This window comes from Stegodyphus dumicola, chromosome 1 (genome assembly GCF_044657685.1).
Source record: "Stegodyphus dumicola isolate Sdum_Otavi_A_Nest chromosome 1, ASM4465768v1".
Lineage (NCBI taxonomy): Eukaryota > Metazoa > Arthropoda > Arachnida > Araneae > Eresidae > Stegodyphus > Stegodyphus dumicola.
The window spans coordinates 155,841,085-155,866,828 of record NC_140768.1 but is presented as its reverse complement, the minus strand read 5'-3'; the positions used below and the strand labels follow the sequence as shown (position 1 = coordinate 155,866,828).

General features: G+C 34.6%; 1 protein-coding gene across 2 annotated transcripts in view; it reads left to right on the top strand.

Moving 5' to 3' along the window:
* LOC118203127 (uncharacterized) overlaps positions 1 to 25,744 on the top strand; it is a 41,920-nt gene that overhangs the window by 14,466 nt on the left and 1,710 nt on the right. For both annotated transcript variants that reach the window (XM_085822405.1, XM_085822400.1), the window contains 2 exons: positions 3,129 to 3,325; positions 16,260 to 16,370. In XM_085822405.1, the coding sequence (XP_085678531.1) occupies positions 3,129 to 3,325; positions 16,260 to 16,370 (308 nt within the window). The remainder of the gene's footprint in view (positions 1 to 3,128; positions 3,326 to 16,259; positions 16,371 to 25,744) is intronic.

Sequence of the window (25,744 nt, the reverse complement as noted above, 5' to 3'; positions counted from 1 at the left end):
GAAACTAAAAATTTTAAATCCTAATAACATTTGATTTTATTTGAATTTATTCATCAAGGTATGACTTGATCTGACGTCACTCGACATCCATTAAGTAAGGAGGAAGTATGGAGTTAACACATAATACTTGTACTTGTGGATTGGTTGGGGAGGAATAATTGTACTAATTTCGGGGCCATACTTAATTTATAATAAAATAATAAATATGAAGCCAAGTAATAACGAAAAATGAGGGGAAGGAGAAAATTAATAACAGTGAGCACAATGTAGACGAGTTGAAGTTGTCAGCGACTATATGTATAAAAGATCTGATATGTACACCACATGACTTCCTTGTACGGAATATTAAATTAAACGCATTTTTTCCTGCATTTCATTTAAACTTGTTTCCAGGAATTTCATTAGAGATGTATTTCTCATTCAATTAATTCAGTTCTCACTTTCCAACAAGGCAAAAACATACAAGCACTCAAAATATCTTCATTAAAACTGAAAGATATAGAAAAGCATAAAACACCAAATGCAATTCAAACCATTTTTACAATTAAAATTCAGTTTCTAGGCAAAAACAAGCAATTCGGCCAGCAGGCAAGACGTCACAAACTAAGAGGGTGCACAAAACTAAGAGTTTCCTTTTGATCCCACTCGGCAAAAAGATACTGATCACTGCTCTTCTAAATTTCAAATGTAGACAAATATGGCTGCTATGGTAAAAAAAATTAGGCTTAGTTGAACTTAAATTTTTGATAATTCTTCAACTATTGCATGCAGATTAACTATAAGCATAGAAACCTTAACCGGAAGATAAGAACAATATAATTCAATCATTTTAAAGCAAAAAATGCACAATTTACCAACAAATAAGAATAAAAAAAACTGAGCTCACTGAGCAGAGTAATAGAGTGGTTATATATATATATATATATATATATACACTTTTGGTGCGGCTGATTGCAACCAAAAAGGGAGGTGCACAACTACATGTTATAGCAATAAAATTTCAACGTTTTGAGGCTACTTGTTTTTGAGCTATGCGAGTTACATACATACATGCATACGAGCGTACAGACGGCACGAAAAAAATCTCTTCTGAATCAATTTTAAATCAGTTTTATAATTCTTTTGGCGAAAAGAGTTTTTATTCTGTCCTTACGTACAGATATCACGTGAAATGCCTCCTTAAATTGCACTCGATAGCGGTCAGAATGGATATTTTCGTTGAAATATGATACTCGGAATTTTTCGTGATTACAATGCTTCCTTTACTTCGTACATGAAAGTAAAAAATTAGTCTAAGCGAAGGGGGAACTGCTGTAGGTCTTTTTCTATTTACACTGTTATGGAAGTTATAATCCAGCTGTGGGATACTTTCAATATTGCTGAATTTTTTTTCCATGTATTTAGCTATCATTTTAATTTTCTGTTCGTTATGGAGTTATTTGTCTCAGTGTTATGCTTTGTAGCACTTGCAGTTTTTTGAGATTAGATTTACATGCATAACCCCATACAGGATATTCGAAAGTGACGTCACAACATGGCCTTATATGCGAGTAATTTGTTATCTGGGCTCCTGGAAATTAAGGGCAATAATTCGGCTTTAGTAGCCCGGAATTTGGAAGTGATGTGTGTTACGTGGGGTTTCAATGTAAGTCTCTGATCTAAAATAACATCTAAGGTTTTAACCTGCTTGGCCCAGGGGATGGCACTATAGTAACCGTCATGTTTATATCCAGAGCTTTCTTATTAATAACATTATTATATTTTGTGCTATAGCTTATAGAAAGCATTATTCCTCTTTACTTCCTTGTACGAAGTAAAAAGGAAGTATTGTAATCGCGAAAAATCTCGGGTAACATATTTCAACGAAAATATCCATTTTGACCGCTATCTGACGCAATTTAACAATGTTTTGCGTGACATCTGTACGTAGGACAGAATAAAGGACTCTTTTTCCCCAAACGAAATTTAAAACTGATTTGAAATAGATTCAGAACAGATTTCTTGATGTTATCTGTACGTATATAGGTACAGATAATCTACAGATACGTACAGATATGTATCTCGCATAACTCAAAAACGAGTAGCCTCAGAACGTTGAAATTTCGTATATAGGACTGCTTTAACACGTAAATGAGCATCTCCTATTTTAGTTGCAGTCGGCCCCACCAAAAGTATATATATATATATCTTCCACATACCTTTATATGTTGGTAAATTGTGCATTTTTTTGCTTTAAAAATGATTGTTCGTGTCTTCGAGTTAAAGTCTTTATGCCTTTAGTAAATCTGCATGCAATATTTGTAGAATTATCAACAACTTAGAAGTTGTTTAAATGCGGCTAAGCCTAATTATTTTTACCATAGCAGCCGTACGTTTTACATTTGAAACTTAGCAGAATACTGGATTTGTTGCCGATCTGGAGAAACTAAGCTTCATAACAATAAAAATAACGCCTTCTTTTATTATTGCTAATTAAATCATGCTAAATCCATTTTGGAATTTACTCGAGGAAATAAGTGTTTAAGATTTTCTTCGCAATTTTTAATATAGATATTTTGAGTTTTTATGTATTTTTTCCTTGTCGCGAAGGGAGAACTGAATTAATTGAATGAGAAATATTGAATCGTCTATGTAAAACTGTTCCCCCTCTTTTTTTTGGGGGGGGTTGCTCAATTTCTTTTATACATCGTTTTAGATTTATTGCAGTATTTGAATAGAACATGAGGCAAAGATTATATAATTCTTCAAGTAATCCAAATTTTATGCATTCTGAGTTATAAAATGATAGAAATGTAACGTTGTTAAGTGAACCTAGCGCCAGAGTGTCGCTTTGGTAAACAAATATAGTGAATTTTTAAAAAGTGCATTTATTCTACTGTGGTTTATGCGCTATCGACGAAGTAGATTTAATTGAAACCAATAAGTTTAAATGAAATGCAAGAAAAAATGCGTATAATTTAATATTCCGTACAAGGAAGTGAGGTGTACGCATCAGATTTTTCTTTTTTGCTTCATATATATATATTTTCACCATTTAATTTATATCCCCTATACGCGCATGTGCAATGAATTTTCATCATTAAGCAAACACGCCTTGAAATCTTGACTTAAAATATTAATAATTGCAGGTCGGTTTAAATGGCAAGAGGCTTCTATAAACGATCTGATGGCAGTAGCTTTGATTGTTGGATTTCTTAGCCACAATATCGACGCTGTTTCCGTATGCGGCTGGGTGCTGATCTTCGATGTTAAGAACTTTTCTCTGGCAGATCTGTTGAGATTTGTAACCATCCGGTTTTTACTGTTTGCCTTTAATTCCTTACAGGTAAGTGAAAAATTAAAACTGAAGTTGCATCATTCCACTGTCAAACGTTTTATGAATATTTATTGCATGTCCTAGCATGTTATTTTCTATGATGTTTTGAAGACATATCAGTTTTTTAATGTGTTAGTTTCTCCATTTCACAGTAAGCTATTAAACCGGAAGTTAATTGTTCCTAATACGCCAGTATTTAAAATTTAAGAAAAATAAGTATACGCTAATACTTTTAAACCAGAAAGGTCTGGGTATGTGGAAAGTTAGATGCATGATATCTCAAGTGGTAATAAGAAAACCCAAGCTGGTAAAAATCTATATTGTTACGGATTTTGTATTTAGATAATTAATTTTTAGTCCAAAGTGTCATATTGCCCACAAGGACTATTTTGCTTCGAATCACTCTGAAAGTCCGTTTCGCTTTTTAAACCTTTGCCACCAAATATTATCGCCCTGTGTTACATTTGAAGAAATTAAATGATGAAGAATCTGCATAAATGTATGAATGTTTCTCGCATTGGGATAAAACAACGGTATCTAGAACCATCGAATTTTGAATAACGTAATCCTACTGCAAATATGGTAATCTGAAACGCCTTCTTTTATTATTGCGAATTAAATTTTATTATTGCGAATTAAACAAATTCCAAATTTGAAATTTGGAATTTGTTTTATACAAATTCCAAATTTGAAATTTGGAATTTGTTTTATTATCGATTTCATATTTTGTAAAACATTAACGAATTTTTGATGAACAAACTCAAGGATTTCAAAGTGAGCAATGGTAACCTTCTACAGAAAAAACATTTTTATCTTCAGCGCGTGAGACTGTGAATCGGAAATTCTAACGATAGGATCAATTTAAAATAATTTTACAATATTGCTCTTGAACTGAATTTTATGGTTTAAGTGCGAAGAACATGATATTTAATAGATAATGTTAACACACAAAATGTTTAAAAAAGTCCCTTTGGACGTAATTTAAAATCTGAATCCTTTCAGACTTTTTTTAGAAGAAGTGTAATTAAAATTTGTTGTATTTCTTCGTGTAATGCAGCGCGAGACAAATTTCAATAGAAAGCTATGCTGGAACAGTAAAAATACAGGAGCACGTGCATTTAACATTGAGTAAATGGATATTTGGTTAATCTGTATTTAAATTGAATAAAAGTAATTGACCACTATGTTAGCTGTAACCGTAATTCCATCCTCTTATTTCTTTTCAGCAATTTCGAGAAACATCTCGCGACCGGTGGAAAGCTGTAAAAGGCCGAATAGAGAACGTTTGAGTTTGTTTGCTTAGTTGCTGTTGCTTAGTTCCCCGTGAACTGAGATATTAGAGTTAGCTTTTTCTTTAAATGCGCTTTGCATTGCTACGTATTTAACGATTTTAGTAGTTTGAAGTATAACTACTGATTATATTGCGTGATACTCTGCATACTTGTACGAATATCTCTGAGGAAAATTCCAGAGTTTCGATATATTTCTTTTGATAAGATTCAATTTTATTAAGCTATTATCGGACTTGTGCATTCAATCTATTACGAACCCATACGTACGTAATTTGTACAATATCGCAAAATCTCACAGTAGTTATATTTTAAAGTACTAAAACATTCAACAGAACTTAATTCAAAATAGAGAAAGCTAATCCGATTTCAAAGCGAATTCGCTACAGTAAACAACAACAGTTTTCTAAACAACTCATAAAACAACTGCTAAACAACTGAGCTGAGAGGGTCTTTCTCTGGCTTTTATAAGCTTTTTAATAAGCACGAGCATAGTCTGGTATTTTCTCGATTTTTACCGAAAAGCAAAAGCGTGCAATTACGATGAGATATCTATTTATTAAATGCACGTGCTCCTGTATTTTTAATTTTTCCGGCGTAGCTTTCTCTTCAAATAAGTCGCGTGCAGCATTGCACGAGGAAATGAAACAATTTAATAACAATTCTATGAAAAATAGCAAACTAAATAAATCAATACAAAAACCGTAACAGTATTAAAAGATAATGCGATTCAGCTGAGAAATAAAAGTTTTATTCTATAAAGTTATTATATTAATAGTGGTAAAAACAGTAGACGAGACCACCTTCCAGCTCAGGCAATAGTTTTTAAAAAATATACATTTCTTCATGTATATACGTTAAAATACTAATTCCTGCTTTTAAGGTTAAGGGTTTTAAGGTTCATGCAAATAATAACTCATGCTTATAAGGTGTAGCTTCTAAAACCAGATTGTTTGGACAATTGTGTTAAGGCTGTACGCACATTTTTAGACGATTTTCATTGCATTTACAGAAATATTTTACCTAAAATTTTTGCGTTTTAAAGGTTCCATTTGATGATCCTTATTCTTCACTATCTTTCTACATAGTAATTTCCAACACAATTCAGCTATTTTTTATCACCGGAAGAGGTATTTGATCCCATTCCTCTTGAACAGCTTTCCAAAGTCCAAGGGGGGTTGTAGGTCGACGTCTGGACAATCCGCTTTTTAAAAGTCTTAAAAAGCGCAAAAATTCGTAGACGACACATCCGAAAATTTAGTAGGGATATGAGTGAAGGGTATGGTCTCGATCATGTTTCTTGTACCATTTTTTTTTCCAGCAAATTAACAGGCCAAAGGGATTTAATACTCCAAAGGGGCTTTGTGCCTGGGGGGCAATTGTTTTCTTTTTGCGATTCTGCGCCGAATCATTACCAGTGTCCGTTTCAGTTTTCAAACTGTTGCCACCAAATATTATCGCCCTGTGTTGTTATATTTAAAGAAATTAAATAATGAAGAAACTGCATAAATGTGTGTATGTTTCTCGCATTGTGATAAAACAACGGTACCTAAAGCTATCGAATTTTGAATGACGTAATATAGGCATCTACTGCGAACATAGGTATCTCGAAGCCCAAATGTTAAATCTGAAATTTGTTTTATTATCGATTTCCTATTTTGTAAACCTAACGAATTTTTCACTAACAAACTCAAGAATTTCCAAGCGAGCAACTGGAACGTTGCACAGAAGAAAAAACATTTTTATCTCCAACTTCTGAGAATGTGTATCGGAATTTCAAAGGTAACACAAATAAAGGTAAGGTAACAAAATAAAGGTAACACAAAAAGTGTTAAAAAAACGACCCTCTGGACGTAATTTAAAATCTGAAACCTTCAGTTTTTTTTTTTTTTTTTTTTTTTTTTTTGTCGTTCAGGAAAACAGGAGCAAATCAGAAACAATCATAAATACCTTAGAAAAACTTTCTTTAGATTCTTTGAACCATGTTCTAAGATTTTTTTTTCTTTTCTTTGATTCGAAATATACCCAAGCTTCATCTATGGTGACAACATTTTCCCATTTTTATCCTAATAATTGTTTCTCAGAGAAAACTCTGTACAGCGTTTGGCTTTCAGCGATATGTCGTAGACAAAGATGATGCATATTATGTTTTTTTTTTTGTATTTTTAAAATTTAATTCAGCATTAATCACTTTGATTCGGACTTTGTTTTAACATTCTTGCCTTTGCAACGTTCAAAAATTCCATCTTTTTCTTGGCTATTATTTTGAACGTTTATTTTATTATCATTTTGACGTATTATTTTGACGTTTTTCCCTCTCTTATTGACAATATTATCTATCGTTTCTTCAGGTACCTAAAAATCACGGCTTTCACATGATTTTTTAATAACTAAATACGAACGATTTTCTTCGGAAAGAGCACAAACATAGCCTTTCATCCATTGCTTCTTTAAAAGCGCCAGTTTGCACGAAAATAAAATTGTGAAGCAGCAGATGATAATTTACATTTTCAAAAATATAGTTGAAGGGAATTTTTTTCCAAGCAGGTGAGTTTTTTACAGCAAAGCAAAGTCGTCTAAAAAGTGTGGGAACAGCGTCGGTTTTGAACAAAAATAAAAAGCATAAAATGATATACAAAAAACTAAAGTTTTTTTTATTTTGCCAATCAGCAGCGGGCATCAACATCAATAGCAGCGGGAGCTAACCTTACTGTCTGAGCATGGGTAAAAAACTCATAGATGACGCTACATCAAAATAAGATTCAAAAGAATGACAATATAAGATTAAAACTATAACCCTGATCTTCACATTCTAAAATCAAATGAGGTCATCTATATATATAAAGAAGTAAGTTTCTGTGTGTGCTATAGCTATCGTCACCAAACTTTCTACAATTCTTTTAAGGTTCTGGAAAAGGTCAACGTCCACTCCCCCCCCCCAAAATAACTAAAATCAGAGGTATGAATTAAAGACTCAGAAAAACGATCATTTTCGCCTTCATTTTTCCGAATGGCAATAGTTTTGCAAGAAAATCTGTTTGTTTCGAAAAGCGTTGCTATGGCTCGCTTTCAAATCGTAGAGTTTGTTAATACAAAATTTCCAGGTTTTACAATGAAGTAAAAATATCATTGTCAAACTTAAATACATTATTCCCGATTCCAAAAATTCGTGCGAAGCCACTTCGATTGCGTACGACTTTAATCAGCCGAGAAATTAATTAAAAACTCCTAAAACATTAATTTTAGCACTTATTTTTCCGTGTGGCAACACCCTCGCGTGATGGAGATTAAAAATCTGCTTTATTTCGAAAAGTCTTGCTTCTGCTGGCTTTCAAATCGTAGAGTTTGCTGATCAAAAATTTGTAAGTTTTATAAAATATATAGATATAAGGAAGACTAGCTGTTTGTTTTTTCACGTTATTGATTTCTGATGAATTATGATCCATTTTTTGCCATATTGAATATAAGTGAAATATTGGATATAACTTGAGCTTTTACGACCATTTGATTAGAAAGACGAAAATCTTAAAAAAACTGCGTGCCATTGTTGCTGATATAATGAGAGAGAATTAGATTATTTTCTATCGAATTTTTCAAGTGGGTTCCATATGGCATTAGAGAAGGATTACAGCGGCATCGTTCTCTCTGTTGTTCTGCATTACTCTCAATCTAACTTAACTGCGATCGGGTACTTCCGCTAGTTCAGAATAAAAATGATATTAAGCTTCTAATTCATAGACATATTGTTCACCTAGTAGACCCACATAGTTGAATATGTAATTTCCATTACTCAATCAGAAAGGCCTACATGATGTTTTTAAAGAAAATACTCTTTTCCTTCTTACCCTTCTACTACTTTTACAATATAAAAATTTCCATATTTAGTTTGAATTTTTCTCAGTAACACCAGATTATATTTCTGAGACGTTAAACCTTCTCAGTTTTTATTTCTAATGAAACCCCTTTCTTTTTCCTCCGTTTTTTCATTAACTTGTTTTCGTAAATATTTCAAAAAATTTTTCAATTTTTTTATAATAAAATCAAAAATAACATTGCAACACATGCGTACAATTTTTCATAATAATCATTTATTGACATTAAAGCCCTGCCTATATGGCACAAATTGTAGATTTTAGAACTTCCTTTGAATTATTATAATCTCATCCATCTCATCCAAACTTCTACATTCCTTATTGCTGTTTCTCACTTCAAGTACATAATCTTCAACTATTATTAAAGGTACTGTGATCATGTCTATATCATGTAATCTTTCTATTTTATAATCTTTAAGATTGAAAAGTTCCATCACTTTTAGAGATATTGATCTCTTTTTCTTATCATAATTCTATTATTTTTCTTTTAATCTTCTTAACAGATCAGAGAGAAAATCATACAAATCATCATTATTGTAAGCAGACGGAAGTTTTACTCTCGTTACGCATGAACTGGCAAATAGATCGATTTGTCTATACGGAAAATGTTTATAAAATAATAACAAGATGAGTTAGGTTTTCCTGTTCCTCTATAATGGTATTTCCATAGCTAGTTTGAATTTCTTTTTTCATATGATCTTCAATTAGTAAACGTTAGTATAAATTAGTAAACGTTTTTATAAAAGAAATTAACGAATCAAAAAATTAGCTATTGTAAAACTTCTACTATCCCCCAATTAATATTTCCATTTTTATTAAGTATATATTTTTCAGTAATTTCATGAGTCGAAAATTTTTTGTGAAATATGGTAGTTTTTATCTAAATAGTATAAAACACTTTTTATTCTATCGAGTGTATTAACTTTGTAAGGCTTATATTAATTTTATTAACAGTTAAATTTTAAGTTAAAGTTCCTTTCCTGTCAAATTCTTAACTTCAACTTACTACTTCCGGCCAGAACGTACTTTTGGAATCACTCTGAATACTTAATGAGGAGGAGAGGTATTTAAACCACGAAGTTACTTACTGAGTCAGAGAGGATCAGAGTTTCTGATTTGCGCGCGTCTGCCTTTTGGCTACTCTCTCTCAAAGCTGTTATTACGCTCGGCCATACTCAGGCCCTTGATAAGCTTCGTAGTGAAATAGAGTTAAGGGGCCAACTCGATTAGAATCTTGATAGCTTCGGCTATATCTCTTTAGTTAATCTTAGTTTTAGTTTACTTCTTAGTCTATTAAGTTCAAGCCCAAGTGCCGGCTTTGATTGTACACTCCAAGACGGAGTTTTGTTAAATCTTATGGGAATAATAAAGGGTTAGTTACCCTTCCATCTTGTTGTTTCTTGTTACACGATCTTAAGCGATTATTCGCTAACTTTTGACTGCAATTACACAGTTAACTAGTTCTTAAGGTTACTCACTTTTGACTGCAATTACACAGTGGTAAACCTTACAACGTTATCTATCTTTCTGTAAAACTCTTCAAAATATTTTGAACTTAAACGTTTAATTCTAACATCAGGAAAAGTCTCATCATCATTTGCTTCTTTAATTAATTAATTAAAATTTCATATATATGAATATATTTTATTAATATAATGGCTATTACTTTTATCAATTAAAAAAGATCTTATTTCTTAGAATAAATTATCAATTTATTTTTTGGGGGGAGCGTAGTATTTTTAGGAGCGTAGATAACGGAGCTGACGCTACTGCCTGCCCTGTCTAAGTCAAAAAGTTTTCAAAAGGGCTCAATGTAAGGTTGATTCCTAAGTGTTTCACCAAAGCTAACATCGTTTCCGTTAGTTGTGCATTTACCATTTATTACCTTAACTTTTCAAAACTCCATTTATTAGTAAAATACTTTTAGTTGTGATAGAGTCCTTCAGATTTTTCTCAGAGTGAGACAGATCGAGCGTTTTAACTCTGTCTAATACAACAGAACTAAAAGTAAACAAAAACTCGTATGGGTCCCATATCAAAAACATATATCTATATGTTTTGTTACTTCATAAAATGTGCATATAAAATATGCCCAATTAGCATTAAACTAAAATTTGAATGGTAGTTCTATGTTGGTTGTCCTGTAAGGATTTTGAGTTTTACTAACGTTTATTTTATTTTAAAACTTTCCTATTCTCTCTTATTTTCCATTTCCGGTCAGAATAAACGCGAACAGATTTGGTTATGCAAATTGTGCTTACAAACTGTTAAGTATTTAAGACATGGCTTTTAGCCAATAGAGAGTTAGAGGGAGACTTCTCGCTACCTTACCCCGCGCGCGCTTTTCAGTCAGTTCTTGTCTGCCTTTGAAGCCAGAACATAGTTCTCTTTTATACTTAAAAACGTATTGTAGTTTCGCGCATTTTGCTCACTACATACGTAGAGAGGCCAATCTTCGTTTTTTTTTAAAGTATCTGAGGTTTTTATAACCCGAAGTGCGGGTACGCTGTGAGAAATAAAGGGTTATTGAAACCTTCCCATTTGTCGTATCTTCTACGTTCACACGGACATTATTTTAACCCTTTGCGGCACAGTGTGTCCGGTCTGGACACACCTAAAAATTTCCTTTTGTACGCACAGAAAAATTGAATGAAAATTGATTTATAGGTTATTATACGTTACTCTGAACCTTCTTTATTTATAGTAGGTGGCAGCTCAACACAAACCATTCCATATATTTTAGCCATGTTTAGATTTTTAAGACCCTCATCTTTCAAAGAAATCTTCTAGATTTTTTTAGGGTATAAAATGAATTGTTTGAAAAGAAATTTCTATGTTATTTTTTTTGGCTGTATACTAATCTCCTTATTCTATATTAGTTTGAAATTTTTACCTTGAAATCTTGCCTAAAATCAAACGGTGAAATCAAACGGTGTCCAGACTGGGCTCACCGATCATCTAGGACAACTAAGAGTGTATTCTTTGTTTCTCCGCATCTCATCGGTCAGTTCATTGACAGCAATGCTCGTTTCAGCACTCTTTTCGAAGCCTATTCAATCAGTGTGCCACTTTGGGCACACCTACAGAATTAAAAAGATAAGTGCTATCTTCACAAAATTTACTTGTGTACTCCTCTAGGCCTAATTAGACAGCCTAAGTTTTTTTTTATTTTTTGTTGTTGTTTTTATCAAAACTCCGACTTTAAAAGGTAGCGTGCTGGAAAGGGTTAAGTAAACTCCCTGTTCCTACTCAGGACTCCAGTGATGTTTCCAATGTCCATTAGAAGAAACAGGAGTCCTGACAGTCTCCGTGTTTGGAGTTTTCCCTTTATATGATAGGTGACGTTGTGACTGGCTGTTGTATATCATGCGACAAAGCAAAAGATTTGCTGTAAACAGTAATCGTTCGATATATTTTGAATGTGTGATATGGCTTTCACTGTGCTTCATTCATTTGGTTTCTCTGACGGAATACATTTGATAAATTTTTACATCCATTGCAATCAGAAACATTTTCTTAAGAACAGACACGAAAAACTTCAATTATGGACTTGCCGTGCGTGTATCTAGATTTCATATATAATTTTACGGAAAACTTTAGTTTTTTCCCTCCACTCACCGATTAAGGCCCACATGCTTGCGGGTTCAGCATTTGCAGCGAGCTATGACCGAACTTATACATTTCACGAATGTCGACCAGGATTAGGGTTATCATGTTTTGAAGTGCAAAAATGAGGCCACCCCAACATGATGTGCATATTCTGCAATAGAAAAATGAGGAGATGATAGCATATCTTGAAACTTCAAAATGAGGGCATCGTATCAATCAAACCACTCCAAACGCTAAAGAATGTTTTACAAGTCCAAATTTACACAACAGCAGAAAACTCATCAGTTTCAAAGAATTGAAATTAAAGTCTGCTAAATATCTTACATATTATAATTTTTTTAAATTATTCTAATCTGCGTTAAAGTTATAAAAATTCAGTTCTCCATTTTGTCAGATTTTAGTCAGTTATGCGTCAATAGAGGGAGAATTTTTAAAAATTAATCTACTCTTCCTTATCACGAATAATAACAGCTTGGGACACTGTTGCTTAATAAATCTGTGAAGATATTTTTGGCAATGCAATTTGATTAATAGTTTCGTCATTTCAGCATCCACATTTTCATTATTAGCGATATAAAATTATAAATAAATTTTGTAAAAAAATTCTTTAATCTCTTTCTCCCTTTAAATTATATTTATATTTGTTGCCATTAAATTATGAGCTGCTTTTCTCTCTTCAGTTCTTTTCTCCCTTTTAGTATTTTATAGATTTTAAATAAAAGATAATTTTATAAAATTTCTTTTAGTTGCCTTACTTTATGAGCCCGAAAGGATAATTTCCCTAGAAAGGCTATTAATTTCGTTTTGGCATGTTGCGTTGATTCATTATAAGCGGCGAATCACTTTTTAAATTGTTGCCACCAAATATTATCGCTCTCTATTATATTTAAAGAAATTAAATAATGAATAATCTGTTGTTGTATGTTTGTAATAAATGGTTGTATGTTTCTCGCATTGTTATAAAACAACGGTACCTAGATCCATCAAATTTTGAATAACGTACGTCTCCACCCGAACATGGGTATCTGGAAGACCAAATTTGAAAATTGAAATTTGTTTTATTATATATTTCATATTTTGTTATACATTTATAAGTTTTCGATTAAGAAACTCAACTATTTCGAAGTGCGCGAGACTGTGTATTGGAAATATTTTGTGTATTCTAGAGATATGCTCTTTTAAAATATTTTGTGATATTGCTTTTGAATTGAATTTTATGGTTTAAGGGCGAAGAAAATGATATTTAATAAATAAAGGTAACACATAAAACGTTAAAAAAAAGTCCCTTTGGGCATAATATAAAATCTGAAATTTTTAAGATTTTTTTTTCCCCCTCTCCATCGCATTTTTTATCTCACACTCGCTTTGTCAATCAAATTATTCATTTGAAAAACCTTTGTTCAGGAACTCACTCTTTTACTTCCAAAATTCTATTACATCAAATCCAACGCTTGGCGAATTCTGCTTCGCAATGATAGGAAGAGCCGACATCGAAGGATCAAAATGCGACGTCGCTATGACCGCTTGGCCGCCACAAGCCAGTTATCCCTGTGGTAACTTATTATTTACGGCAAAGCACACTAGGGCTATCTGCCTACACATCAAATAACTTTTAAAAAAAATCGAGCGATTTTCAAAAATTCGCCAAATTCAAAATCATCTAAATCAAGTTATATACACTCATGTCCATAAATTAAGGATAATGCAAAATCAGGCAAAGGAAGAGTTAGAAACAAAACAAATTTGACTTATTTGTAAAGCTTATTTATTAGACAAAAGGTAAAGAGCAAAAAACGATGCTATATGTTTGATATTATTAAAACAATTAGCGATTTTTTCAACCTGGAACAAATTACAAAAAACACCTATTTACAAAAAAAAAAAAAAAAAAAAAAAAAAAGAATTACATGGTTGGTATGATTGTTAATACATTGTATGCATTGTATGTCTCCCAGACGATGCGATACAGACCGTACAACGCCTAGGCATGCTGAGTATCAAATTATCAATCTGATGTTGGGGGATATTACACCACTCAAAAAGCAATGCTCTCCGAAGTTCCGGTAGACATGTAGGAGGAGGTTGACGGGCTGCAACTCATCGGCCAAGCATGTCCCACACGTGCTCTACTGGATTCAAGTCCGGTGATAATGCTGGCCAGTCCATACGGTGATATCCTCCGATTGAAGGCATTCGCTTACGATGTTTGCACGGTGAGGACGGGCGTTGTCATCCATAAACACAAATTGTGCGCCCATGGCGCCCCGAAAAATAAGCACATGTTGTTCCAGAATGACGTCCCGATAGATTTGGCTTGTCGTGGTTCCAATTTGAACATGCAAGTCAGTTCTGGAACCCAGAATAATTCCACCCCAAACGAGCACTCCTGCACCACCGTAACGGTGTCATTCATTGGTGTTTTCTTGGTGGTAACGGGTACGTGGAGCTCTCCATATGAAAGTCTGGCGAGAATCAGACTGCAAGCTAAACCTGGACTCGTCGGAAAACATCACACAAGCCCACTGTTGCGGTGTCCACAATGCATGCTCTCTACTCCAGGCTAACCGCAGGCGACAGTGAGTTGCAGTAAGTGGAACGCATCTGATTGGTCTACGAGCATATAGACCTATCTGCCCTAAGCGTCTGTACACGGTCTGCTTTGAAATTGTCGTACCAGTGGCTGAAGAGAGCTGACGAGACAGGTCTGAAGCTGTGCTCCGCCTGTTTCTTTTGGCAGTAACTGCCAAATACCGGTCCTCATTCGGCGTTGTAACTCTGGGGCGACCTGTGCTGAAACGTATACTCACATTACCATCATCTTGGAATCGTTGTCATTCCAGACGGCCAATAATTCTACCACGTAAAAAATTTTCCAAATGCGTCCTTTGTGTCATAACTATTCGGTTATTTCCCTGAAATGCTTATAAAGCGCCTGCAAACAATTTTACCTTTTTGCCTGTATTACTTATGTATCACTCTCTTACACTCTTGTCATTGTGTCGTACCATCGGTGTCATCTGGTTACTTCCTGAAATTTGCATATGATTCTTGAAGATGTGTATAGCGATTTTACAGGTGATATATTTATTTTAGAGTTCGATTTCCGCGTGACTCCGAATTATCCTTAATTTATGGACATGAGTGTAGATACCGCTATACCAAATTCGACTGTCATTCACAATGAGTTTGCATGAAATCGTTGAGCTCGGTAGCTTATAAAGTATTTTTCTCTCCTTCCAGCATGCCTTTGTGGTGTAATGGTAGCATACACGACGCGTCCATTTTCGAGTACCGGCGAAGGCATTCACACTTTTTTTTTTTTGCATTTTCTGCTTCCGAATTTGCTTTAAAAGGGATAGCATATAAGGTATTTTCTCCCTATACTATATTTATTAATAGCAGTTTTTTATTAAGCTAACTTCATTTGTTCTTTCCGAATTCGAAATTTAATTTCAATCCAAATAAAATTGGTAGATATTTTATGATTTATTTTTAAAATTTGTACTTTTTAGTAAAATTTTTGTAAATTTTTCAAATTATAGCCTGTAAAATTTTTACCATAACCTTAAAGTAAATGTATTTCTAGGCATATTGCAAACAATTAGAGGTTGTTATTAAAAATTTCCTAAGATATACATGAATTTATGTACAGACGCGTTTTGAAATTTGACATATTTGTTATATGCGATAATAATGGCAGATATGGTTTACATTTTGTTAAAATTATTTGAAAAAATGAACAAGGCACTTTTTTTGCGTTCGTACACAACGAAAGGGAGAGGAAACTAGGTTACCATAAATTAAGAAATTGGCGTTAACTGAAAAAAGTGAGGCAAGAAAAATTTTTCAATTTCTCGGTAAGTTTCTCATCCACGTTTAGAAAATTTAATATTTAGGCATAATTTTAATTGTAAAATCAAAATATGAAAAAAAAAATCGCTTGCCATTTGAGGAAAAGTCCAATTTTCTGTCAAAACTCCTATGTTAGAATAATACTATATATAAATCTATTACATATCTTGAGTCACGCTTTCGAGACGTGAAAAACGCAAGTTAAATTTCCTCAATCGCCCCACTAGAACGGGAAATATAGAATTGTGGCCTTTTTCTTTGTGCAAAGCGTACGCCTATTTATAACGCGTATTTGTTTATGAAACATTTTACTTCTTTTAGGATTGCCTGCCTTTTCGGATTAAGGAAATACACCTTGTAAATGAACCGGGTCTTTACCGAACTACTTATAATGCAGTTAAACATGCTTTGCCTAAGAAGATACGAGAAAGGGTGAGTACTATTTCCATTGCTGGTCTTAGAATTGATGGCAGCTTATCTTAAAACTACGCTGTCACACAAGAATTGCAAAAGTAGAGTAAAATGGTGTTTAAGATAATGATTCAAATAAAGAGTTTTAGATAAAGATCTTCTTTGGAAGCATAAACTGAACCTGAAACCGAATCTCACACTCAGTGCGTATTCGAGAGGTCCAGGTTCGATTCCCGGGAAGGGCATTGCACATTTTTAACGTCTTTAGTAACCCTAAAAAAACCCTTATGACTCTACAAACCTCAGCATTGAAAAATACCTTCTTATACTTAAATTACCATTTAAGAAAGACCTCCCATTCTTCTTGATGCTTTAGTGCCTTCGGTTTCTGTGCTTTGAATTCGATTCCTTTTCCACTGAGATTGTTCAATGTTTAAACAAGATGCTTATAAGGTATTTTTCCCGCCTTCCTAGCGTGCCTTCTTGATGTAGTGGTTCTGCACGCTGGGCCGGTATTCCAGAGGTCCGTGGTTCGATTCCCGGCGAAGGCGTTTGTTCATTTTTCATCTTTCCTGCTTCCAAAAAATACCTAATGTCTCTACAGTGGCGCACGAACTAAAAAGGTGTTGGATGAGGATTCTCCACATCCAGGATTTGGTGATCAGGTCCACTAAAAACCCCATTTGCCCTTTAAAAGGGGGAGTATATAAGGTATTTCTCCCGCCTTCCTAGCGCGCCTTCGTGGTGTAGTGGTTTGCACACTGGGCCGGTATTCCAGAGGTCCGTGATTCGATTCCTGGCGAAGGCATGTGCTAATTTTTCATCTTGCCTGCTTCCAAATATAATACCTAATGTCTCTACATGTTTAATTTCTTCGGTTCCTACACGGGGATTCAATGCTTTCGGTTACTGCGAGATCTATTCGACCCTTGTTCCGATTAATGTTTCTACTGGATTGTTTCGGAGCTGAAGATGGCATGGGGTTCTTAACTGGACCATTTCCAAGACGCAGTGGATTCTTCGTCGTCTTCGCTGTTAGCTCAGTTCCTACATGGAAGAACGAGAATTCTAACAGAGAGAGAGAGAGAGAGATTTCAAGAATCCAAGACTGTAAGTATGTTCGACATCCTTAAGCTTCTTGATAGCATTGTGTGAAGATACGAAAGACTATTTGCTGTGCTATAGATTGGTAAGTCTAAAAACGTTTCAGCAAACAAAATAGTTCTCATGTCATTCAGGGAATTAAAGTGGTAACATCTCCTTTTTATTACAATACTTTGCATCACAAAACTCTAATCTGTTCAGTAGCTGAACTTCATATTTCATCCTATTGCCTTTTAATCTGTTTTCATAAAACTGGAGTTCGAGTGCTATGTTGATACACACAACCCTATAACATAACGGTAACACTTATACAGTCGATGTTAGAAAAATAGCCGTTTTTGAAATCGTCTTTATTGCAGCACAGGCACAGAGATATCCCATATCGTGACTCGAAATCTGAATTACGTAGAGCTCAAAAACCGATCACTTACAGAACGCTGTCTAAACAGCCATTTAAAAGGGCTTTGCAATATAGTCAGATCCACTAGGAATTGGGCAATACACTATAAGGTATTTCTCCTGCTTTCCTAGCTTGCCTTCGTGGTGTAGTGGTCAGCACAGTGAGCCGGTATTCCAGAGGTCCGTAGTTCGCTTCCTGGCGAAGGCGGTTGCTGATTTTTCATCTCATCTGCTTCCAAAACTCCTAATGTCTCTACAGTGGCGCCCGAACTAAAAGGGTGTTGGATGATGATTCTCCTCACCCAGGATTTGGCAACTGGGTCCCCTTAAAACCCCTAGCACTCTTTAAAAAGGTGGCGTATATAAGGTATTTCTCCCGCTTTCCTAGCTTGCCTTCGTGGCGTAGTGGTCAGCACGCTGAGACGGTATTTCAGAAGTACGTGGTTCAATTCCCGGCGAAGGCGGTTGCCAATTTTTCATCTCGTCTCCTTCCAAAAAATTTCTAATGTCTCTACAGCGCAATGGGACAATGTTCTTTCTTCAAATGAAAATCGATTCAGTCTGCAATCGAATTCGGGCTATCAGTTCATTTTGCATATAAAGATAGGATGTATTAGCCGGAAAAGTATACAAGGAAGGTAACTTTATGTTAAGGTGGCAGTCATGGTGTGGAGGAACATGATTGATGAAACTACCGAAGAACAGATTCTGTATAGTGGCTAACATCGGCTTGAACATTATGTTCATGCTTACCGTGCTACTGGCAAAACACTTCTTTTTATCAATTATAACCAAAACTACCGTAAACAAAAGACTCACTTGGACTTTTTAAATAGTTTTAATTAACAAAACACCATTAAGATAAAACATTACAATTACGGGCGTTATAGTTACACATTTAAGTACAAAGTAAATCTCGGGGAAGAACATCTTGGGAAAACAGCATGCTTAGTTCATGACTCCCGTACATCGACTATAAGCTATTATCTCTTTTGGCCGGTGTTTCTTCCGGCGGCCGCTAGATGGCGCTTCTAACAGCTTTAAATATTATTAAAATCTTGTAGTTTAAAATAAATAATTTAATTAGATGAACATTAAGGTATTTGTGAATACCTGTATTTGAAACCAGGCTCCAGTGCCACGTGCGACTTTCGCACAAAGAATTTTTAAGAAGAATTTTTAAATGTTAGAATTCTTTTTTCTTCTTGTTTTGTATGTCGCCATTTTGAGTGCTAAATAAAGTTTTTTTCTGTGTTCCATCATTGAAGTTGCTTCATATTGCCAAAGAAGTATCACAGTCATAATTATTTTGGAGGCACCGACCGAGATCGAATAATCGTGCGTATTTTTATTTTATTAGTTCATCACTGAACATAATATTAGTGATATCAGATTATCACTTCTTGTTAATATTGAATTGCTTTATGTTATTAGTTTATCACTGAACGCAATATTAGCGATACCAAATTATTACTTCCTGTTAATATTGAATTGTATTATTTTATTACCGTATTGGATATTATTTTTAATATTCATTTTAGTTGTCCAGACAGTAGATATATATATATATTGCTCTATGTTGTTATTCTTATTTTAGTCACAATTAATGTGGTAGAGAAAATGAACTTCATATAATTTAAATATTTCATTTTTGAGGTATACGTATTTAACAAAGTGCATTTAATTCCGTGATTCCTGACTGCATTAATTAATTAAAGTAATTGAATTGAGCTATTTTGAGGAAGAATAAAGAACACAGTGTTCTTTAATTTTAAACATAGAAACAATGTCTTACTCAGGAAGAGCTCGTAAGGAAGATTTGCAAAATCTCGCGTATGAACTGGGAGTTCATGTGACTGCAGATTTGAAAAAAAGTCGATTTAAAACAGAAAATTGTTGAAAGTAAAGATTATGATGAAGTATTCGTCAAAGGAGTCTTAGACACAATAATAGAAGAACGGAAAGAGGGGGAGAAAAGAGAAGAACGGAAAGAGAGGGAGGAAAGGGAAAGAGAAGAACGTAGGAGACAGGAAGAAGCAGAAGAGCGGAGAAGGAACGAACAGTATGAATTAGAGAGATTAAGACTTGAAGCAGAGACAAAGTCTCAAAATACCGGACAGATCCGGCCGAAAACGGAGCTGCGTCACCTTATGCAGAAATTCGATGACAAGAAAGGAGATATCAGTCTATATTTGCTATTGTTTGAAAGGCAAGCAGAATGAGCTAAAATTGTTAAAGAAGAATTTGTATCTCATTTACTAGGACTACTTCCTTACGAAGTAACCCAGTTAATAGCTAGAGAACCCTCCGATAAAGCTAAAGACTATGAACACGTGAAGAATTTATTGTTAAGACGGTTTAAACTAAGCCCGGAAAAGTTTAGGCAGAAATTTATGAAACATCAAAAGAGTACCGAATCCACATGGGTGGATTTTAATTATGAAATAGAAAATTATTCGAAAGAATGGGTAACTGGTCTAGGAGTTAAGACTTTTGATCAGTTGCTAGATTTGATGGTGATTGACCAACTTAAATGTCGAGTTCCTCCTGAAATTCGAGATCATTTTCTTGATGAGTGGGCAGAGATGATTTCATCTAAAAAATTAGCTGAAAAACTTGATGCCTATGAAAACGTTTGCGAAAACTTTCAAAAAAGGCCTGTAGTGGATCGGCAGAAAGAAAGATACAATGCACTAACTCAAGGTAAATTAAGTTCAGATAAAAAAACAAAACTAAAAAAAAATGTCATTAGGATTTAATTCGCAAAGCTGGTTCATAGACCTAGAAGTCGACGTCCATATGATAAATATGAAAAACGAAAGACGCCACAATGCTATCAGTGTGGGTCCTATCAACATTTAAGACCCCAATGTCCAAAACTTAAGAATAGTACTGAATCTGCTGCTAATCTTAACAGAATTAGTGCAAAACCAGAGGATGGATTTCTATTACCTTATACTAGTATGGGTTACGTAAATGGTCATAAAATTCCCATATTAAGGGATTCAGGTGCTAGTATCGATATAGTTTGTCGCAAATACATCACGCCGGAAATGTTGACAGGTGAAAATGTGTGGGTGCAACAGCCATTAGATTTGAATCCAACCTGTTTACCATTGGCTGAGATCGAACTAAATTGCGATCTTAAGCTAGTAATAACTAAGGCTGCCATTATTAGAAATGAACTCGACAAAGGAAGGTATTTATTAGGCAATCGAACTTTTGCACTGTTTAATAAACAGGGAAAGGAGCCTCATAGTTGTCCTCACCAGGTTAAAGCTGTCTCTACTAGAGCTCAAAGGAAAAGAGAAATAGCTGAAGAGAAGATCTTGGAACCGATGGAGGAAGAAAATAAAGCATCCAGAGATGTTTTTGAAGAAGAAGAAAATTTACCGGAACTAAATACGGAAGATGAAGCTCTCATGAAGCTGGTAAACATTGACTCAGAAGAAGTTGCATAACATCAGCTTGCTGATAAGGAACTGTCTAAAATCATCAAAGAAGTTAAAGAACTCATGCAAAAATGAGAACTATAGTCTGACAAGAGCTTATAGTTAAAAAAACGACGGATAAAATGGGCTTTGAAAGACAGCTTGTCGTTATACCTGAAAAACTCAAGCCGTCAATTATAAAGATGTGCCACGAAGGAACTTCTGGTCATTTGGGTGTCAAAAAGACCAAAGACAGACTTGCTAGATATTTTTACTGGACGAGGTGTTACAAAGAAACTGAAGATTTTGTAAGAACCTGTGATGTTTGTCAGCGCGCTGGAAAAGGAAATGACAAAAAGAAGGCTCCAATGACATTAGTACCAGTAATTTCCGAAATATTCACTAAAAATAAATGTCGATGCTGTTGGTCCGATACCTATTTCAAAGAAAGACTGAAACAAAAATATTGTTACAGCTTTGTGTATGTCGTCCAAATATCCAGATGCTGTTGCGGTGACAGGCATTTCTTCGCCATCTGTGATTGATGCTTTCTTACAGATTTTCAGTCGCATGGGTTTCCCAAAAGTGATCCAAACAGATCAGGGGACCTCTTTCGTCAGTGCTTTGACAGAGGAATTTTTGGAGCGTTTCGGCATTAAACATGTAAGAAGCTCTGTGTATCATCCGCAGAGTAATCCCGTTGAGCGATTCCATAGAACGCTAAAAAGGGTGTTAAGAGTCGTATGTATAGGAGCGACTTCTGATTGGGAGAATTATCTACCATCAGTTCTTTTTGCTTTCAGAACAGTCACACACGAAAGCACTGGTTTTACACCAGCAGAATTAGTTCATGGCAAAATCCTACGAACGCCAGTCACTTTACTTTATGAGCAGTGGCTAGAACCGATTGAAGAAAGTAATAATGTTGTCAGTTACGTTTTCGAACTTATTAATCGAATGAAGAAATGCCACGAACTTTCCGTGGAAAACATGAAAGAAGCTCAACAACGGAGGAAAACATAATACGATCGAAACGCAGTGAAAAGAGAATTTGCTAGAGGAGATTTAGTTCTTGTTTTACAACGAATCGTCAAAGTAAACTAGAAGCACAATGGAAAGGACCTGGAAAAACAGAGCAGGAAATTTCAGAAACCAATTATATTGTAAGTTTTGAGGAACAAAATGAGCCAAATCAAGTATATCACATTAACATGCTTAAACCATATTACAAAAGACCAGAAATGATTAATATGATAACTGAAGTGGAAGGAGACTTAGAAATGGACATTCTTCATTTACCTTCCAATCCAAGTATATTAAATTTCTCAGACATCATAGAGGAGAATGAACTCGAGAAAAGGTTGAAACTCGAGCAAATAGAAGATTTATGAAAGGTTTTATGGAAATATTCTGGTTGTTTTTCAAATAATCCTGGACTAACAAACTTAGTTTGTCACGATATTGAGTTATTAAATAACGAATCAATACAAACAAAGCAATACAGACTGTCACCCCGAAAGACTGAAATTCTCAAAAAGGAAATCCAGAAAATGCTCGATCTTAAAATTATAGAGCCGAGAGAATCGGACTATACATCTCCAATGATTTTGATAGAATCTTCATCAAAGGATCCTCGGCCTTGTGTTGATTATCGTAAACTCAATGCTGTTACTAAAACTGAATACTATCCTTTGCCTAATATTGAACAAAGTATCGAAACTGTAGGAAAAGCAAAATATATTACCCTATTAGATTTAACTAGAGGCTACTGGCCAATTCCGTTAACAGAAAGAGCCCAAAGATATGCAACATTTGTAACTAGTTTTGGAAGTTTTAGGCCTCTACGTTTACCCTTTGGATTAAAAAATGCTCCATATTTTTTTTAGCAAAGTTATGACTAAAGTCCTGGCTGGATGCGAAGGATTCGCTATACCATACCTGGATGACATTTCGTCATTTACTCAGAAAACTGAGAAGAGCACCTTAAAAATCTAACTTCTGTTCTAGAGAGAAAGATTTTCGGAAATTGCTTCACCCCTCACGGACGCTTTGAAGGGGGTAACAAAAAAAGGAAATATACAATGGTCTGAAATACGTGACAAAGCTTTTAAAAATTTAAAAGAGTTGTTATGCAAGAAACTAATTCTGTATGCTCCCGACTTTGATAAAAGGTTTATTATACAAACCGATGCGTCAGACAATGGTATGCGTATAGTACTATGCCAATTAGATGATGAACAACATGAACATCCTGTCTTGTATATAAGCAAAAAATTTACTAAATTTGAAAAGAATTATTTTACTACTGAAAATGAGTGCGCTGCTATCATCTACGCTATCAAGAAACTACATTTTTATCTGGATGGTGAGCAAGAATTCTTGATTCAAACTGATCATAACCCTTTGGTCTGCGTACAATCCAATGCCAAATGTAACTCTAGATTGATGCGCTGGGAACTCTCATTACAACCTTATAATTTTAAGGTCATTCATCGCAAAGGATCTTTGCACAAGAACGTATATGTTCTGAGTAGAATTAAGTAATATAATAACTCCTAGTGTATGTAACGACATTTAGAATTTATTTTATTATTTAATGTATGCTCAAATGATGTATTTGAACGTTCTCCATTTCTTTCTAGTTAAATGTGGTGTAAAAGATTTGTTTAAAACTTAAAATTTTTGGCCTGAAATTTGGAAATTTATAAGAGAAATTACCTTTTCTCTTTAAGCAATTGAGCAAGCCGAACTTATAAACTTTCGAATTTTACAGAACTTTTCCCTTCGGTAAAAGTCTCTCCGTTGGAGGAGAGGTTGTAACAGCTTTAAATATTATTAAAATCTTGTAGTTTAAAATAAATAATTTAATTAGATGAACATTAAGTTGTGAATGGCAGTATTTGAAACCAGGCTCCAGTTCCACATGCGACTCTCGCACGAAGAATGTAATTTATTTTTAAATATTAGAATTCCTTTTTCTTCTTGTTTTGTATGTCGCCATTTTGAGTGCTAAATAAAGTTTTTTCTGTGTTCCATCTTTGGAGTTGCTTCATATTGCCAAAGAAGTATCACACGCTCATTGATCCGTGAGGTTACAGTAACGAGAAGTCGTTGGGTTACAGACTACCCCTCTGGCTCGTACGACATCTCGGAGAAGAGCCAGAAACATGTTGGTTTCGTCTGCCTCGTCTCCTATACTCTATCACCTGGTTCGTAAGACATCGATGACCATAATATATTTTTCCGCTTTTCATACTGTGCATTAAATCGGGATGATTTATGAGCAACGTAGAATATGGATGATTCTTTTCATACTTCATGGAATTGGAATCATTCGCTCAAAACTCCACAGAATCAGGATAATTCTCTTCATACTTCATTGAATCGGGATGATTCATCACACAGCATAGAATCGGGATGATTCTCTTGATACCTTCGCTGAATCAAGATGATTTATTCAACAGTACAGAATCATGATGATGCATTCAACAGCACACAATCAGGATGATTCTCTTCAAACCTTCACTGAATCAAGATCATTCATTCAACAGTACAGAATCAGGATGATTCTAGAAAAGTTCACTACGTGGGATTGGATTTCCTCCTGGTTCGAAGCAGCTCTCTTGAATTTTTGCAATAAGATATTTAGTTGAGTACGCCGTTTTGTATGGAGATGTTTACCTTCGTCACTTCGAAGGTTCATTCAAGTGGATGTGTTAAACTTTAGCTTAGTTAAAAATTTATAGAATTTTTTGTTTACGTGCGTAATTAGTTCTTTGAGTTGAGTCACTTTCAAATTACCTGAGACGGGCAGACCCAGTTCTGTGGCTAACACTTGCAGATCTTTCTCCTGTTTAGTCCCCAAAATGCCTGTTATCGTACTTTCAATGTCCATTGAAAAGTTCAATATTTGTTTGAAGAAACATTATATGTTCAGAAATTTTATGAATTTCTTAATTACCCCTAACAATTACCTAATATTTGAAAAACAACATCGAACAAAATCATTAATCTGAGATTACTTCGAAAACGAAACTAACATTTTACAAAGATTGGTGCACTTGCCAATGGACAATAAAATGCACAAATTTAGTGAAACATAAAATCACAAGAATAGAATTTAACTTTGATAAATCTGTAGAGACATTAGGTTAATTACAAAAGCCGGTGAGATGAAAAATTAGCAATCGCTTTCGCCGGGAATCGAACCACGGACCTCTGGAATATCGGCCCAGCGTGCAGAACCACTAGTAATAAGCGCAGGTCCTCAGGAGCTCAAAGGATGCTGCCATGACGTAATAGAACAATGGATGACGCAATGGGGGCGTTGTCTCCGCCATCTTGGATTCCCCCCGGAAGTGACGACACCAGCGCCATCTTGGATCACGTGACAACCGGAACTGACGTAGATGGAAGGAATGACGTAGACGGAATGACATCATCCAAGTTTCGTTTTGATTT